We start from the raw sequence: 16,690 nt of genomic DNA on the forward strand, positions 1-16,690 counted from the left end.
GTAGGAAAAAGGAAATAGTTTTGTCCATTTCATTTAAGGTCACTAAAGCCTACCCTGATCCATATGGTTGAATTGCCAGTTGATACAAATCTGTCTTACCCTTTAATCTAGAACGCCTAAGCGAAAGCAAACGGAATAACACACAGGTTCGTAGTACCAGTCCTGGCGGGCTTGTACTACACTTACACAGCTTACCAGTAATTAAGATAGGAATTAAATATGAAAATATATAATAATACTACCTCAGCTACTACTAATAGCAGGTGGTCTAAGATAAGCTCTCAGCTTGAGGTACCTCGTGGAGTAATAAATAAAGAGCTCGGTACCTACTGGGACAGAATAGGAATATGGTCTTCCACCAGTAACTTCCTCACATTTTTTGTGGGTAACATTTTTATTATACCGCACTGTTTGTTGATCATAATAGTAATTTCTTAAACACGTTAATGGATGTATTTAAATACTTCTTTTTTTTTTTTTTTTTTTTTTATGATTGAAGGATTACTGGTGGCCCGGAGGCCTTTCCAGTTTCACCAGGACAGGTGGACGAGCAAAGGCTCAGCCAGGAGGGGTGGGATTTGCTAACAGCTGCCCGAGCGCCTCCGAAGGAGACCTAACAACTCAAGAGTAGCTGCTTCGCGAATGAATCTACTACCGGATCGGAATCGCGACCCGCTGAGAAGATCCGGCGAGAAACTCAGCGAGCTGATTCATGGGTTAGGTTGCACGGCGAACTCTTTGTCGATTTCGACGAGTACGGTTACCGAGGTCCCTAAGCCTGCTCCTAGAGCTGAAGGCGTCTAGTGCAAAGGTTATTGGATCTGATGGATCCGTAAGGACGTGTCTAGGGCGTCGACGGTGACTGGCTCCTGCATGATCAGGATTCGGGGAGTAGTCAGCGGCGGCTACGATAAGGCGATTATTATGACGCATAGCCTTATCGAAGTACCGTTCCGACGCTGACTTCATGTATTTCTGTATAGATTCGAGGCCCAGGTCGTCGTGTAGGTCAACGTTCCTCACGAACCACGGAGCTCCGACGGCTAACCTGCAAAAGCGGGATTGTAGAGATTGAAGGGTGTCTATGTGTGTGCGGGCCGCGTGAGCGAACACCACACTCGCGTAAGTCATGACGGGCCTTATGCAAGTTTTGTAAAGTGTCACCTTGTTCCGAAGGGACATTTTACTCCGCTTACAGATCATGGGGTAGAGTCTACCGAGAATAAACGCGGCACGGTCACGGACTGATTTTATATGCGGGCGGAATGTCATCGATGCATCCAGGGTAACGCCCAGGTACTTGACCTTCCTGGCCCAGGGTATGGATTGACTAAAGAGAGTAATCGGGGGTGTGAGATTCCTCCTCCTAATACGGGAGGAAATCCGTGTGGAGCTTCCCCTCTGAAATAGCACCGCAGTACTTTTCGCTGGGTTGATGTCTATGCGCCATTTTCGGAACCACTGTCCTAGGGCTAGGGCTGCGCTCTGAAGCTTCTTCGCGATTAGGGACTTATTTCTACTGGAATAGTAAACAGTCGGCGAATAAAGCTAAATGGGTCGGCGGCGACCGGGGAATATCGTTAACGAATAAGCTAAATAGGAGGGGTGAAAGGACAGAGCCTTGCGGGACTCCAGCTGTGAGAGGTCGTGGGGAGGAGCGGGTTCCCTCGACTCGATATCGAAAAGAGCGGTTCGACAAGAAGTCCCGTATGATAAGCACGAGACTATCCGGCACACCCATGTTGAATAGTTTGAAAATCAAACCGTTGTGCCAGACTTTGTCGAACGCTTTTGCGACGTCGAAAAAGAGAGCTCCCGTGTATAACGGTTTTGATCGATTAAGCCCCACAAGAATGTGCTCCGTGAGGCGATGAACCTGTTGAACGCATGAGTGATTTGTACGGAATCCGAATTGTTCATCGATGAGAATGCCCTTGGATGAGACGAAGTCTCTGAGGCGTTTGTAGAGCAGACGCTCATACAGTTTGCCTAGAGACATGAGGAGGCTAATCGGGCGTAGCTCGTCGGATGATTTTTTGGTTTACCGGGTTTATGTATGCCGATAACGTCCGCTTCTTTCCACACCGCGGGAAAGATACAGTTCGCCATAGCGGCATTGAAAATAGATGCCAACATCACGATGAGTTGGACGGGTAGAAGTTTAATAACGCGGTTGGATATACCGTCGGAACCGGGAGCCTTGCGAGGACGTAGGTCTTTGATCAAGTCTTTAACTTCCATCAAGGTGACGGGTGGTAACGCATCCGAGGGTGGCAAGGAGACTCTGCGTTCTACCTCACTGTCTACTAATTCTACATGAACAGGGTCCACGGATTGAGTGCTGGGCGTGCACTGGGTTTGCAATGTATCGGCCAGCAACTCTGCTTTTTCGTCATCATCAAACGCTGCGAGTCGGCCTGAGGGGCCTACGAGGGGGGGCATAGTTACTACCGTATCCGATTTGAGAGTACGAGCTAAGCGGTAGTAAGACCTTTGGGAGGGCGCGAGTCCTTCTAAGAAATCAGACCATCTGGCATCTCGGACTTCGGCGATGCGAGACTTTACGTCGCGTTGTAGGGCACGCATTCGAATACGATTTTCCGCGGTAGGATACCTGTCGTAGGCGCGTATCGAGGCGTTCTTAGCTCTAAGGAGTTCCCTAATATCATCGGACAATTTGAAGCGGTGAAGGAAGTCCTCCGCTACAACTTGTTTCGATGATCTATCTAATGTTCAGGTGATGTGTGACGTTAAGATGTCTATGGCTTCAGCGGTATCCTGAGGAGACGGGATAGAGTCCGGGTTAAACGAGAGCGATGGTGGATCAGATTCAGCCAGGCTGATGCCCAGCGTGTGCCAATCCACCACAGTCCTCGTGACGGGAACGGAGTCGGGAGCGCGACCGAGCTTCATAACGACGGGACGGTGGTCTGAATCTAACTCTGAAACTACTTCGATCGAGTGTAAGCTCAAAGTTACGTTTTTTAATAACGCTATGTCGAGTATATCCGGGCGATGCGCGATATTTAGCGGGTAGTGAGTCGGTGTTAGCGGAGCAACGATATCGAAGGCGAGATCATCGACTAACGCGTCAAGCCGCCTGCCATTCGGGGTTGTGGTGTGTGAGTTCCACCTGATGTGTTTACAATTTAGGTCGCCCGCCAGAATGACAGAGCTCTCCATGCCGAGCAGCGCCTCGATATCACTGCTTAGAACGATCTTATCCGGTGGAAGATAAACGGACGCGATAACGATCGGCGCGTGTCCCGTCAGTGAGATTCGGCACACTGATGCTTCGATATTAGCGAGCGCGGGAGGATCGAGCGGGACGCAATGCAGGGCTCTTCTATAGTAAATGACGGTACCACCACCACGAGCAGAGAGCCTGTCGTTCCTGACCATGTTATAGTTCGCGATTTTAGGGTCACGGCGCGCGGGCTTAAGTAGGGTCTCCTGCACTAAAAAGATATCAATTTGATGGTCACGCAAAAAGTCAGAAACCTGATCACGTTGATTTGCGAGACCGTAAGCGTTAAAAAATCCTATCGTTACGGATAGGGGCTTTATTCTACTTATATACGCCATTGATTACCGGCGGAGTGAGGGGAGGACGTACGTATTTAATGACGCGTATACGTCGGCGTATTCTTGCACAACGGCGATAAAGTGTTGTGCAGTGGAGGCAGCGCGAATGGCATCGCCCAAAGCGTTAACGCGCTCAAAGTTGATCGACTGAAAGAAGTCGATCGCTAAAGCGAGATTGTCGGACGCGGTCGGAGGGCAAGTCGCGGGAGAGGGACGAGTTGCGGGGGCGGGACGAATCGCGCAGGAGGGAGTTGTAACCGTGTTCGTGTACGGCAGCGGTTTCGCCCAAGCCGAGACACTGGGCACCGGCGCCGGAACGAACGCTGGCTTAGCCTGCGACACAGAGGGTGCCGAGGCTTTGATGTCTAGGCCGGAAGCTCGGAGGCGGTTTTGGCAGGCGACGCGGCGATTTATTTTCGGGGCTCGGGGGCATCCGCGGTAATTTGCGGGGTGACCCTGTGTACGACACAGGACGCAGCTAGGCGGTTCCGTCGCGGTTTTTTGATCGCGAGTGCAGAGGGCCGTGGCGTGATCTCCTAAACACTTGACGCATCGGGGGCGCGCGTGACAGTTACGGGAAGAATGCCCGTATAATTGGCAGTTATGGCACTGGCTAGGTGTGCCTTTCTTGTGTGGGGTTTCGACGGCGATTCCGGAAAGGCTACAGACCGTTCGGATGTTGAATATTTGCTTACCCTCGGGGGTAGGCTGGAGGGCGACGAGAACCATGTTATATGGCTCCCTTCCGCGACCTGTGTGCATGCGGTGTACGGAGTTAACCGGTAGGCCTTGTTCGAGAAGGTCGGCCTTGACTAGCTCGGCATCCAACTCTTTAGGGATGCCACGTATGACGGCACGGAGTTCGCGCTCCTCCTGGAGCGTATACGTGTGGAAACTTATACGCTCCTTACGGAGGTAAGAAGAGAGGGCCCTATGGTCGTCGGGTGTTCGAACCTTAATTTGAATGCCGTTCGCGAGGTTACGGGCATTCGTGAAGTTGATATTTTTGGCCTTAAGAGCCAGGGAAACTCGATCCCAAGCTGCCTTCTCTTGGAGGATTACCGGGGGAGGGGTCTGGGTTTTATTTTGTGCCACCGGACGCGGCGACGGAGTGGCACGGGCTGGAGGCGCAACCGGAGTCTGAGGGCGGGGGCGCGACGCGTTCGCGGCTTTGCTAATTTTAGCGGCCGCGGGAGCTCGAGACTCCGCGGCACGCTTCTTACCCTTTTGTACCAGGGTGAATCCATCCGTCGATGAGGCGGGAGCGAGGTCGACCTCCATCTCCGATTCAGAGTCGGAGGACGAGGAGGCGGGTGCAGGTGACCTACGAGCAGGTGTTTTGGAGGGCACGACGGAGGCTGCGGATGATCGCGCTGCTGGAACGGTGGCCACGGCGGACGACGCAGCAGTTTTACTCGCCAGTATAGGCGACGCGGGAACGGCAGGCACGACGGAGGCTGCGGTGCTCGATGCAGAAGCTTTGCACGCAGGTACAGGCGACGCAGGAGCAGCGAGCTCGGCGGAGTCCACGAGAGGGCTCGCGGTGTGATCGGCCTTGAAGGCCAGAAACTCTGAGGCGAGCTGTGGGTGGTGAAGTCGGAGGAATTCCGCGAATACAGCGTCCATGATCGCTGAGTGCCCAGGTGGGGCGGCCCCGGGTCTTGAAAACACTCGCCTTGCGGCGAGGCCCCAACTTCTCGGACCTGAGCGGTTCTATTGAACACAGGTGGCGATGCGGCACGATTACTACAGGACAAAGAAAAAACACAACAAAACGGAAATAACAAAAAGAAACAGAACAATTAAACACTTCCAGGAAAACAGTTTGTCGGCAGATGTACCACGAACACAGAAACAACAAAAGGAAACAAAACAAATAAAAACTTCCGGGAAGAGCACTTAGTCGGCAGATGTACCACGAACACAGGCCGCGCGAACAATGGCCGGGCTAACAAAAGCCGGGCGAACAAAGACCGGGCGATCGAGTGGTCGATGAGCACGTCCGCACGTGACGGGTGCCTCTATCGGAATGATTTAAATACTAGCGATACGCCTTCGCTTCGCTTCGGAAACATTAAATTTTATTATTGATAGGCGAGTCCCGCTATGTTGCGCGCGGTACGACAACTGCGGGTGTCGCCGCGGGGCGAAGCTAGTCTAAAAAAAGTAGCCTAAGTTACTCCTTATATCATCAGCTACCTATTAGTGAAAGTCTCATAAAAATCGATCGTACCCAGAGATTAGCCGGAACAAACAGACAGACAGACAGACAAAAATTGTAAAAAATGTTATTTTGGTGTATGTACCGTATATGTAGCAAAAAGCGGTTATTTCAATATTACAAACAGACACTCTAATTTTATTTATATGTTTATATAGTATTTGAATTTCAGCATAATCGCATTGCGAACTTTTCAAATTGCTTAAATAGTACTGGTATTTGAAGATGCCAATTCGTTGTCATTCGATTTCTCTGGTGCGTGGCCGGGCAAACTTAGAGTCAATAGTTACCTCAATATTTTTCATCTAAACTAATATTGTAAAGAGGAAAGATTTGTTTGTTTCTTTGTATTGAATACTGAACCACTGAACTACTACTGAACCAATTTGAAAAATTCTTGCACTGTTTGTAAGCTACACTATTCCCGAGTGACATAGGCTATAATCTTTTTAGAAAAAAATTAGGAATCCTTACTAAAACTCCAATAATGTAACCCAAGGTATGAAAAAATTACCTAAAATATTCTTTACATCGCGTGCCCTGCGAAAACTATTGATGATAGAATAAAATAATGTACTACCACTTTGTAGAACACATTAATATTTACAAAAAGCGTCGTGGCAGCATATGTCTAACTATTGTAGTTATGCCACAATAAGTGTTCTTTTATTAAAAAAAATAAAACAATGTCAAATATCGTTGAAATTTTTGTTAAAGACCTGAGCGGAGCCGGAGCGGGCCGCTAGTTAGCTATAAAACAAGAAACTTATGATTTACCTGTAGGAATTTGACGGTTTTGCACATAAACTCGCCCGCGTACCAAGCAATGATGATCTTCTGTAATATATCAGGGAACACGTAGGTCAAACCCACGAATAAATCTGTGAAAAAAATAGCTATGTGAGTAATCAAATATTTCTGGGGAATCTTTTATTACTCAGAAACAGATATCTGGATTATTTAAAACATCTCCTCGGAGCACTCTACGTGGAGTATATAGTACAAAGTAGTGTGGGTAGGCCTTCCACTAGGTGGGTGAGCAACCTGGACAAAGTCCCATCTTGAGCGAGTAGCGGAGTCCCTGTGGTGGAAACTATTTAATGATGTATTTGTTACCCACCAAAAAGTCATTACAGAAGGAAGCAAAAGTCTTCAACAAGGTTTGTGAGAGACAGAATAAATAATCACCACGATTCACTCATTAACTCTAAAGCTTTAGTCTATATGCCACTGCATTAGTGCCGTCCAATCTCTACAATCTCTGAACCAACTGTAAGCGGTGTTCGGCAATTTGCTGATTCAAATTTATGTTACTACTAGCTGACCCGGCAGACTTCGTAGTGCCTCAATCGATAAATAAAAGACCTAAACTTTTATATAGAATAAACTTAAAACAAACAAAAGGAATCCGTCCGACGGGGGACACGTCAAAGGGAAAACAAAATTGTTATTTTTATTTAATTCCGAGAATTTTCATATTTTTATACCTTTTAAACCTTCTCTGGACTTCCACAAATAATTCAAGACCAAAATTAGCCAAATCGGTCAAGTCGTATTCATGTTATGTCGTGACAACGGAAAACGGGTTTCATTTTTATATATATTACTATTAATTTGAAAGCTTATTGAAAACGAATTTGTTGAAAAATACACAAGGAACACCAGTTTCAAATCGCCTATGAAGGTCATAGGCTCGTTTTCACTCAATAAAACTCGTCCGAAAATACACATATAGCGATTAAACCACATTCGCAGTCATAAGGAAGTTTTAGAAACGGATTCTTTTTTTTATTTTTCGAAGTACTATCCATTTTTTCGTGTAGCTGTGTTTACTAACAACACATCAAACGTTTTAGAGGATGAACATTAGTTCGGTAGCAGTTTTTATAATTCGGATTGTTCGAATATTTTTTTTTATACGGATTATGTTTTCAATATCAAAAATCCTATGCGTTGATCGGCGCTTTTCATCTGTGAAAACATGTTGAGTGACGCGCGCGTGAGGCTTTTAGGATTTAACATATCAGATATGATTTAAAAGTGAGACAATGAACTGTGTTGTGTATGACGGAAATTACCAAATAATAGCTATATCAAGGAAGACCAGACCTGGGAAAACTAAACCTCTAGCAATGAATAATCTGAAGAAGAAACGATCGAGTGTGGTTTTGGAAAAATCAACAAACGATGCAGTAAAAAAATCTGACCTCACGTTACCACATTACAGCGAGCCGGCCGTGAGCCCGTCTGAATGTGTGCACCCGAACTAATAAAACCATAGCGGAATATTAGTGTGAAAGTTTTAATTAAAAACAGGAACTCGACGCAATTCAAACAAGATTTTAGTTCAAACGAAGAGAAAACGGATATCAAATGGGAAAGTGGACGGGCCCGCCCACACGAGTGAGCGTTTTCTTGTTGTTTTTATTCTGCCTGACAGGAAATTTAGTTTTGTGCTTTACTATCATGCTATATATCAATTTTAAGATGCAGATGATAGATTACTAATCATCAACTGGTGGTAGAGCGTGAGCCCAAATTAGTAGACATTTCGTTTGGCTGGTGCTTGAAAGGCTGGATAACTGTTTTACAAGACATTTGAAACTTGGACCTCATTTTGAATGGTTACAGCAGATATTGGACTCAAAGTCCAACTGCTGCTGCAGCAGGTGGGCTGCTCTTTATCATAAATGGATAACGGTTTTACACCATGATGTCCATGAGCTCTGATAATTACATAATATCACATTTACTCGACTGCTCATATAAAGTATCCCTTCGCATTAGGTTTTTTTTTTATTGCCTTTTTTTGACGGGTGGACAAGCTCACAGCCCACCTGGTATTAAATGGTTGCTGGAGCCCATAGACATCTTCGACGTAAATGCGTCACCCACCTTGAGATATAAGTTCTAACGTCTCAGTATAGTTACAACGACTGCCCTACCCTTTAAACCGAAACGCATTACTGCTTCACGGCAGAAATAGGCAGAGCGGTGGTACCTACCTGCGCGGACTCACAAGAGGTCCTACCACCAGTAAAAGTACGTACAGGATATCTTCAAAAACTCATGGAACATACCCCTATTGGATCTTTTACGAAAAACCACGTGTTATATTGGCGAGCTTTGGGAACGACAAAGCTTTTACTAAAAGATATAAATGTTTTTCTGTGTCCGATGTATCATCGTAAATCACAAGGATATTTGTTTAAGCCGTCGCTTTTTGTTAAACGCAGGCATTCAGTCTATGTCGAGATTGGTTTAATTGAATGGGGATTGGATGGAGAAGCGATTTGTATTGATGGAGATATCAGACAAGCAATATATTTGTAGCGTTGTAGCAATTTTTATTGGAAGATATATAGTTTGAATGACCATCAATAAATTTGATTACTTGGATTTAAATTTAATTTAAAGGTTACCTAGCACGTCTACTTCAACACTATTTTAGGCAGCGGTTGGCATTGCTGAAGTCCATGGGTGACGGTAATCACTCACCATCAGATGGGCCGTATGCTCGTCTACCTACAAATAACACGCAAAATAAAAACTAACCTAAAATAGCCCTGCTAATAAATTATATCTATGAACAACACTTTAGTCATTCACCATTTCATAATTATCCACGGTTCATTCCGAAATGGGTTAAGCCCTTGCCCGAACAAAAACAGAAACAAACTTTGATTTAATTTGGAGGTAAGTTATTTGTGATTAAAGCGGTCTGACGTTTGAAAGTTTCGCACCGGACGGATTTGTCGGGGACCGCTTCTATTGGCCAATATAACTTCAAGTACGTAGTACCGTATTTTTATGATAAACTAAAGGTCCCGCAGTAGTCGAAATTCGACTATAATTAAATGGAATTGTAAGTTTGTACACTGTTATGATTGTATTTTATACTTCTATAATCACAAATTTCGCCAAGACTACACTATAAAAAATATTAATAAAGACAATCAATATTTAATCTATTCTCAATTTGACCACAAACGTCAAGAAAAAAAGTTTGACAATAAATAGTATGCATGCGTGTGTTCGTCAAATACATGGTATGTAGTGTGTGTAATGTTTTCTTTATTGATTTAATGTATATTTTATGCATTATTTTAAAAAAATATTAGCATTGTGCACTTCTTCTCTATATTCTCTATAAGTGTGGAAAATTTCATACTCCTCCGTCCACGCAATTTTCGTAAAAAAGGATGTCAGGTAAAGAATGTACCTAATCTATGGCAACACAGACAGACTACTTCCGCCATTAAAACAAGTCACACGCAGAGCTCGTCGTTTTATTATAAAATATATACATGCCACAACCCGGCCATCCTATGACTTCACAATGGATACAAAGTTTTTGCTTCACGTATTAATATATAGATGTTCTTCATTTTTTAAATCTAATTACAGTCTTAATCTGTACACTACTCTACACCCAAAATGGCAATTATGGAACAAATGAATTAAATATGTATCAGTCGTGTCCGATTCAGGAACTCCGATCTCCGTTATAATTAGCAATATTGGAATATCTAAATTAGCCTTCTATTAATTGGGAAGAAAAATTTTAATCTAACAAGAATGATTTCGCAGATTAACAACAAGCATCGTCTCTCTTTTGTTTCCTATAACTCATTCCCCAGGATCGTATCCTTGAAAGGTTGGAATTACTTTGAGCGTACAAACTTAATAACAAGGCTAATGAATAGCTTTTGATGTAAACCGCTTTTCGTTTTAGTAAAGCACTTCCGTCAAAGCTGCGAACGATATGAAAGATGTAGCGAATAACGTGGAAGACTATTTATGTATTGGTGGAGAAGCAGATACGAATATTTAAAAAGGAATGTATCTAAACTATAGAGCTTTAATATTATTCAAATCGACTAAACTTTTATAGTCTAATGTGAGAGTAAAGTTTAAAAATGAAAAGCAGCACTGAATAGGAAGCTGAATTAAAGATTCAAATACATATTTTTAAGCCTGGAAATTCTAATCAGATTGTTGGGCCCAAGTAATTGAATATTTTGAAAGATGTCTTGATTTTCGTGAAAATTACGTTGAGAGATTCCGGTATTTGAGACAGATCGATACAGGTTAAGCTAATTAAAATATGTTAAAAATATGATATAGCATACTAAAAATAAGATATATCATACAATGTTAGCTTAGCTTATGCTGACAGATGTCAAGTCCATCCCTTGTAAATATATATCCATAATGGCTGATTTCATCGGGGAGTTTTACCCAAATCTGGTATTTGGAATGGTAACAATATCAGGAAATCATATTTTGGCATTGTGGAAACAAGCTTTACGATTTTCATCACACCAAGAGCAAGGCCCGTCTCTTGATGTCGCCTTCTGTCTCCTCGATCATAGTTTTTTCGACTGTGAATAGTCGAAAAAACGTCGGATTATAAATATTTATTATATTTACTCAATAAACTTTTTTTGAGTAAAAACACTATCGTATACGTTTATGTCACTTAATTTACAATATTAATGATAATTCCAGAGGCGAAAGGCTAATTATTTTAAGGGACAAATTTGCAAAATTAAAATTAAAAAAAAGAAAAAAAAATTAAAAACTTTTTCAGCTATCTGAATGGGATAAACTTTTTTGAAGTTCGATTAAAAACATCGAATTGTTGATACTAAATAACAAATAAAACGGACCTTTAATTACAAATATCGCGTATTAAGCGAACGGCCGCTTAAACCAAACCTCTCGATATGATCATCATTCTTTTGAATATTATCCAAATACTAAGCACTCACCAGCAATAGCGAGCTGCATAATGAAGAAGTTCATTCTGCTCTTTCTGGCGTTGGTGCATAGCAGAGCCGCAATAACTGATGAATTTAGCACCACTATGGAGACGAACAGTATCCACATCACCGTAAACTGTGCAGCCTAGAGCAATGAGAAATAATTAGATTAGTCATTATGTGTAGTTAGTGGGTGATGGGAGATATGTGCTCCGCACTAAACGCTTCACTCTCCCCCGTTTGCCTTTTCATGAGTTTTGTCTCATGCGAGGCTCGGACGTGGGTTGTTGAGCGACAGGACGTTTTAGTCGGTTTGACTCCGACTTAACCCACCCGCCATTCCTAGTGAAGGATGGGAGTCCGGCGAATTCCTCCTGACCAAAAAAAAAGTGTAATTAGTGCGAGTTTTTTAACGTTCTCGATATCGTTAAAGTTAACTCAAATTTGTATGGAGTTGGAAAGTTTGCCTACATTTGCCACTAGAAGCGCCAACTGCATACAAATTTCAGTTAACTTTTACGTTATCGAGAACGTTAAAAAACTCGCCCTGAGCACAATGACATAGGTTAGCAAAAAGCCTTTTCAAATTGTTTTCTGCAATTTCAATAATTAAACTATAACGGCGCTCTGAAAAGTTAACGTGGTGTCTTGGCCCACTGAGTTTCTCGCCGGATCTTCGCAATGGGTCGTGTTTCCGATCCGGCGGTAGATTCTGCGAAGCACTGCTCTTGCTAGGGTCAGTTTTAGCAACACTCCGGTTTGAGCCCCGTGAGCTCACCTACACACGTTAGGGTAAAGCTGAAATAGCCTCTCAAGGCTATCAGCACAGGTAGGGAAAAAAAATGGTATCTTGTTTTATTAAATATGGTACAAGAAATACTATATTAATTTTTAGAATCTCAATATAGTTTCCGTGTGAGAGTAAAAAAATCTAACAAAATACTCAGTATTTCTGATAAATTTCAAGATATTCCAATACAGATGTAGATAACAATTTTGAATATGTCTATTTTTAATATTGCTTCATGCACATTTAAACCGTATTAGAATTTTCTAGAAGCTCGTATTAATACCTTTATCCACGAGCGGAGTTTGAAAGAACAGATTTAACCCTTTTTAGTATATTATTGGTATCTTCTTCTATATCGTTCCCTCACTACTGAGGATCGCGACCACATGCGACGTACTTCCAATGCGCTCGATCATGGGTGGCATTATTGGCATAACAGAATGTAAATGAGAAGAAGAGTTATGTTGGTAAATAAGGTACGATTGGGTACATAAAGTACTAAAACGGAAGTAAGGGAACTATCAAGGATTTAAAAGTGATAATAAGCAATAGCTCGACACAGCTGGATCTATCATCATAGATCATAGCTGCGGATAATAGTCACTTAAGTCACTTTTTTCATTTTTTTATTGCTTAGGTGGGTGGACGATCTCACAGCCCACCTGGTATTAAGTGGTTACTGGAGCCCATAGACATCTACAATGTAAATGCGCCACCCACCTTGAGATATAAGTTCTAAAGTCTCAGTATAGTTGTGTGGCAGGTAGCCATCATACAACGCAAGATAATTGACAGATGCCTGAATCTCGCTTACGACATTTTCAAGATAAAGCGCATATATACAAGTTCCGAACAACAACATTTGGACCGTCGGTCTACCGAGCAATATCATCCGCTCGGTGGAAGATCTTCCCTTTGTCGTATATATCCCCAAACTGGTGACCTGCGACGGAACAATCGCAACCTTCTGATTCATCATCAGCGCATCAAGAACTTCGGCTACCACAATCCCGCATTCTCGCAGATAAAAACAAGTCATCGACAGTCGTCCCACAGCAAGCCAGCATCGCAGCCTCAACAGGACCATCGCAGCCGACTCACCGCGCTTCCTGGCCCTACGGCACGCACCTACACTGCCTCATCGCGCAGCATTCAAGCTCAGTCTCGACTCACCGCAGACTTCGAGCAGCACTGGCGACAATCACGCAGCATTCAAGCTCAGTTTCGACTCACCGCAAACTTCGAGCAGCACTGGCCCTTGCAAGCTAATCTCAGCACGGACAACGCTAACTAAAAAATGACACGACCTCCAGTCTCGGAGGGGAGTGATGTGGCAGGTAGCCATCATACAACGCAAGATAATCGACAGATGCCTGAATCTCGCTTACGACATTTTCAAGATAAAGCGCATATATACAAGTTCCGAACAACAACATTCGGACCGTCGGTCTACCGAGCAATATCATCCGCTCGGTGGAAGATCTTCCTTTCGTCGTATATTCCCAAAGTTGCAACGGCTAACCCACCCTTCAAACCGAAACGCATTACTGTTTCACGGCAGAAATAGGCGGGGTGGTGGTACCTACCCGTGCGGACTCACAAGAGGTCCTACTACCAGTGAAAAGTAAGTCATTATGATTTAAAGCACTGTAAGTCTGAAACATCGAAATACAATAAGACAAACAATATTCAAGTTATAACCTTTTTTTTATGAAAACATCTAAAGAGCTTAAGAAAGTTCTGTGAATGAAATATAAATAGGAATGTAAATAGTCTCGAATATATTGAGAGGTAATTAGAGAGTAATGTTACTCCCTATTTATTCGATCGTTAACCACGCAGCTCGCTTTCTGTGACTTAGGTACTTCGTGTGTGTGTGTGAGAACAACTAATTAATATACCCTTTTAATTAATATATAGCGTTGAAACTGTTTGTGTACAATGAAAATGTTCTTCATTATACATGCCTTATTTTTACGTAAGTAACAATCATAAGATTCGTAAGTATTCATTTGATTGTTCACTTATTACACTGGTGATTAACCACTGGTGATTAGTGGAATCCATAGACGATACTGATGGACTGATGATGGGCAAATAATAAGCTTTTCTAAGAATCGTAGATATAACGCGAAATGTGTTCCGCGAAGCAGGCGTTGCCTGAAGGATAAGGGATTTTTTCCCCCTGCTTATTCGCTGGTAGCCTAAGAACCTATTATGGGTAGGTGAGCTCACGGGCTCAACTTGAGAGAATTTTCTAACACTGGCCCTAGCAAGAGCAGTGCTGCGCAGAATCTACCACCGGATCGGAATCGCGATCCACTGAGAAGATCCGGCGAGAAACTCAGTAGGCAGACCTGGAGCGATGCGACTTTGTCGCTGTTCATATCTCACACGCAGGCCCCAATTTTTCTATTGATACACGCTCCCGAATGTCTTCCAAAATGAAGGAATAGCATCGTGTAAAATAAAAACCCTAAAAACATATAATTGATATACCAAATTACTAAACAATTGAGTCACAAACCCCGGTTTTAACGTAGTTTACGCCATTATCGTGATGTTACGCCAGTTAAGCACTTAATATCAGGTGAGCCGGTAGCTCGTTCAGCCGTCTGAGCATTATATCAAATGTGGAAAATGGGCATTGGGCAGCGGTTTCTGAATATCATACCAGCAGCCAAGGCTTATTAGTAAGTCCACACGGTAGGTACCTTCATCCTGCACAATTCTACCGAGGGGCGGTAATACATACCCATTCGTAGAGTAAAACAATCGTTTTACGATACAATTGTGGTTTTAACCGACTGCTTCCAGACCGATGGTGGCATTCGCGTTACGATATAAAGATATTAAGCCAAATGAGCCAATAAGCTTCCAGTAACCATTTAACACTATTCAAGCATGCAATAAAAAATTACAATACCTACCAGGATCTTTAGATACTTGTAATTTTCTAAGAAAAGCTAGAAACGATTCGGAATTTTCCTGTCATCATCTGTACCGGATACATCAGGGGCTCGAAATTACCGGCGAGTTTGGGTACAGTTCCTAACGAGAAGGCGGGTTTGGCTGTGACATTTCGAAAATTACCAATCTGTAGGGCAATATCCGCTTTCTTAACACATCGAGGTTGTGTAGTGTTGGTTATTGAGAGGAGTTCAAGACACAGCACACCGTTTCACTTGGTGGATCTCACTAAGATAGTTGAACTAAGACTACATTATGACTATCAGTTTTGTTGTAGTTGTCGGAGAAGCCACAATTATTAACACTATCGTTAGACATCATAGGGGCGAATAGGGTGTTCGGGCTAAGAGAAATATTGAGTACACAAATCACGTTTGTTGTCTTAGAACAATTTAGAAATCTTCTCTTGACGTTAGCAAACGAAAACGAATGACTGTTCTTACGACGGAGGCACCAGTCTTCAAGAAGGCTGGTTAGTAAGTGTGATGGCGTCTACGCGCCTCCATCGGTTAGGCTTTGTCGTAGCACGAAGTTAACCGAGTTCCGACTATACCGCAATCGTGCTGCCATCTCTCGGGAATCGTGCTGCGTTTCGTTTAACTACCAAACTAATGACCGTCTCCGACATACCCTTTATATTACATAAGGACATTTAACGCGTTAAACGCCAGACTATAAAGAATGCTTAGCTTAGCAGGTGGCTACAAATACCCTGTGACCGCCAATAATTTAGGTCCAAGGTTTACACATACCATTTGGCATCTCTCGGAAAATGAGTAGGCACTATTTCTGTAATTCACTTATTATTTTTGAGTTATTTCTTGAGAATATTTACGAAAAAACACCTCAACGAATGGCGCTCCGCATTTTAAATTGCATATGCATATTATATGCATGAATGAGCATTTGGAGTCAAGCTGTTTAGAAGATCGAATAGGAAGAAGGCATCTTTGTCAAGTACCACCATTAGGATTTGTGGAATGACTAAACCAAAGAAGATTTCAAGATCAAATGAATGTATACTGATAATAGTGTACATTTATCTGCATATGAGACCATTAGCACCTTAATAGTTACAGCTAATACTTTCTCTTAACTTCTCATGGTAGAGAATCTGTTGCGATAGCTGTAATGAAACAGAAGAAATCCAGCCAAATCCTGGAGCGCGCTAACGACTCTTCAAGATAATTTTACAGATAAACAAGCTCCGGACAACAACATTAGGACCGTCAGTCTAGTGATCAATAACATCCGCTCGGCGAAAAGATCTTCCCTTGTCTTTCACTACATGTGTATCCTTACCACAATTACATTTTCCTACTCAGTGTCTTTCTAGATCTTCTTTTTTTTATTGCTTAG

The 16,690-nt window shown here is 43.0% G+C and overlaps 1 protein-coding gene across 2 annotated transcripts in view; it reads right to left on the bottom strand.

The window, feature by feature from the left end:
* Positions 1 to 16,690, bottom strand: part of NGR-A26 (neuropeptide receptor A26) — a 152,409-nt gene that overhangs the window by 26,359 nt on the left and 109,360 nt on the right. For both annotated transcript variants that reach the window (XM_028170585.2, XM_089736678.1), the window contains exons 4-5: positions 11,581 to 11,716; positions 6,584 to 6,687 (exon numbers count right to left, since the gene is read on the bottom strand). In XM_028170585.2, coding sequence (XP_028026386.1) covers positions 6,584 to 6,687; positions 11,581 to 11,716 — 240 coding nt within the window. The remainder of the gene's footprint in view (positions 1 to 6,583; positions 6,688 to 11,580; positions 11,717 to 16,690) is intronic.

This window comes from Bombyx mandarina, chromosome 22 (assembly GCF_030267445.1).
Source record: "Bombyx mandarina strain Sakado chromosome 22, ASM3026744v2".
In the NCBI taxonomy this organism is placed as follows: domain Eukaryota; kingdom Metazoa; phylum Arthropoda; class Insecta; order Lepidoptera; family Bombycidae; genus Bombyx; species Bombyx mandarina.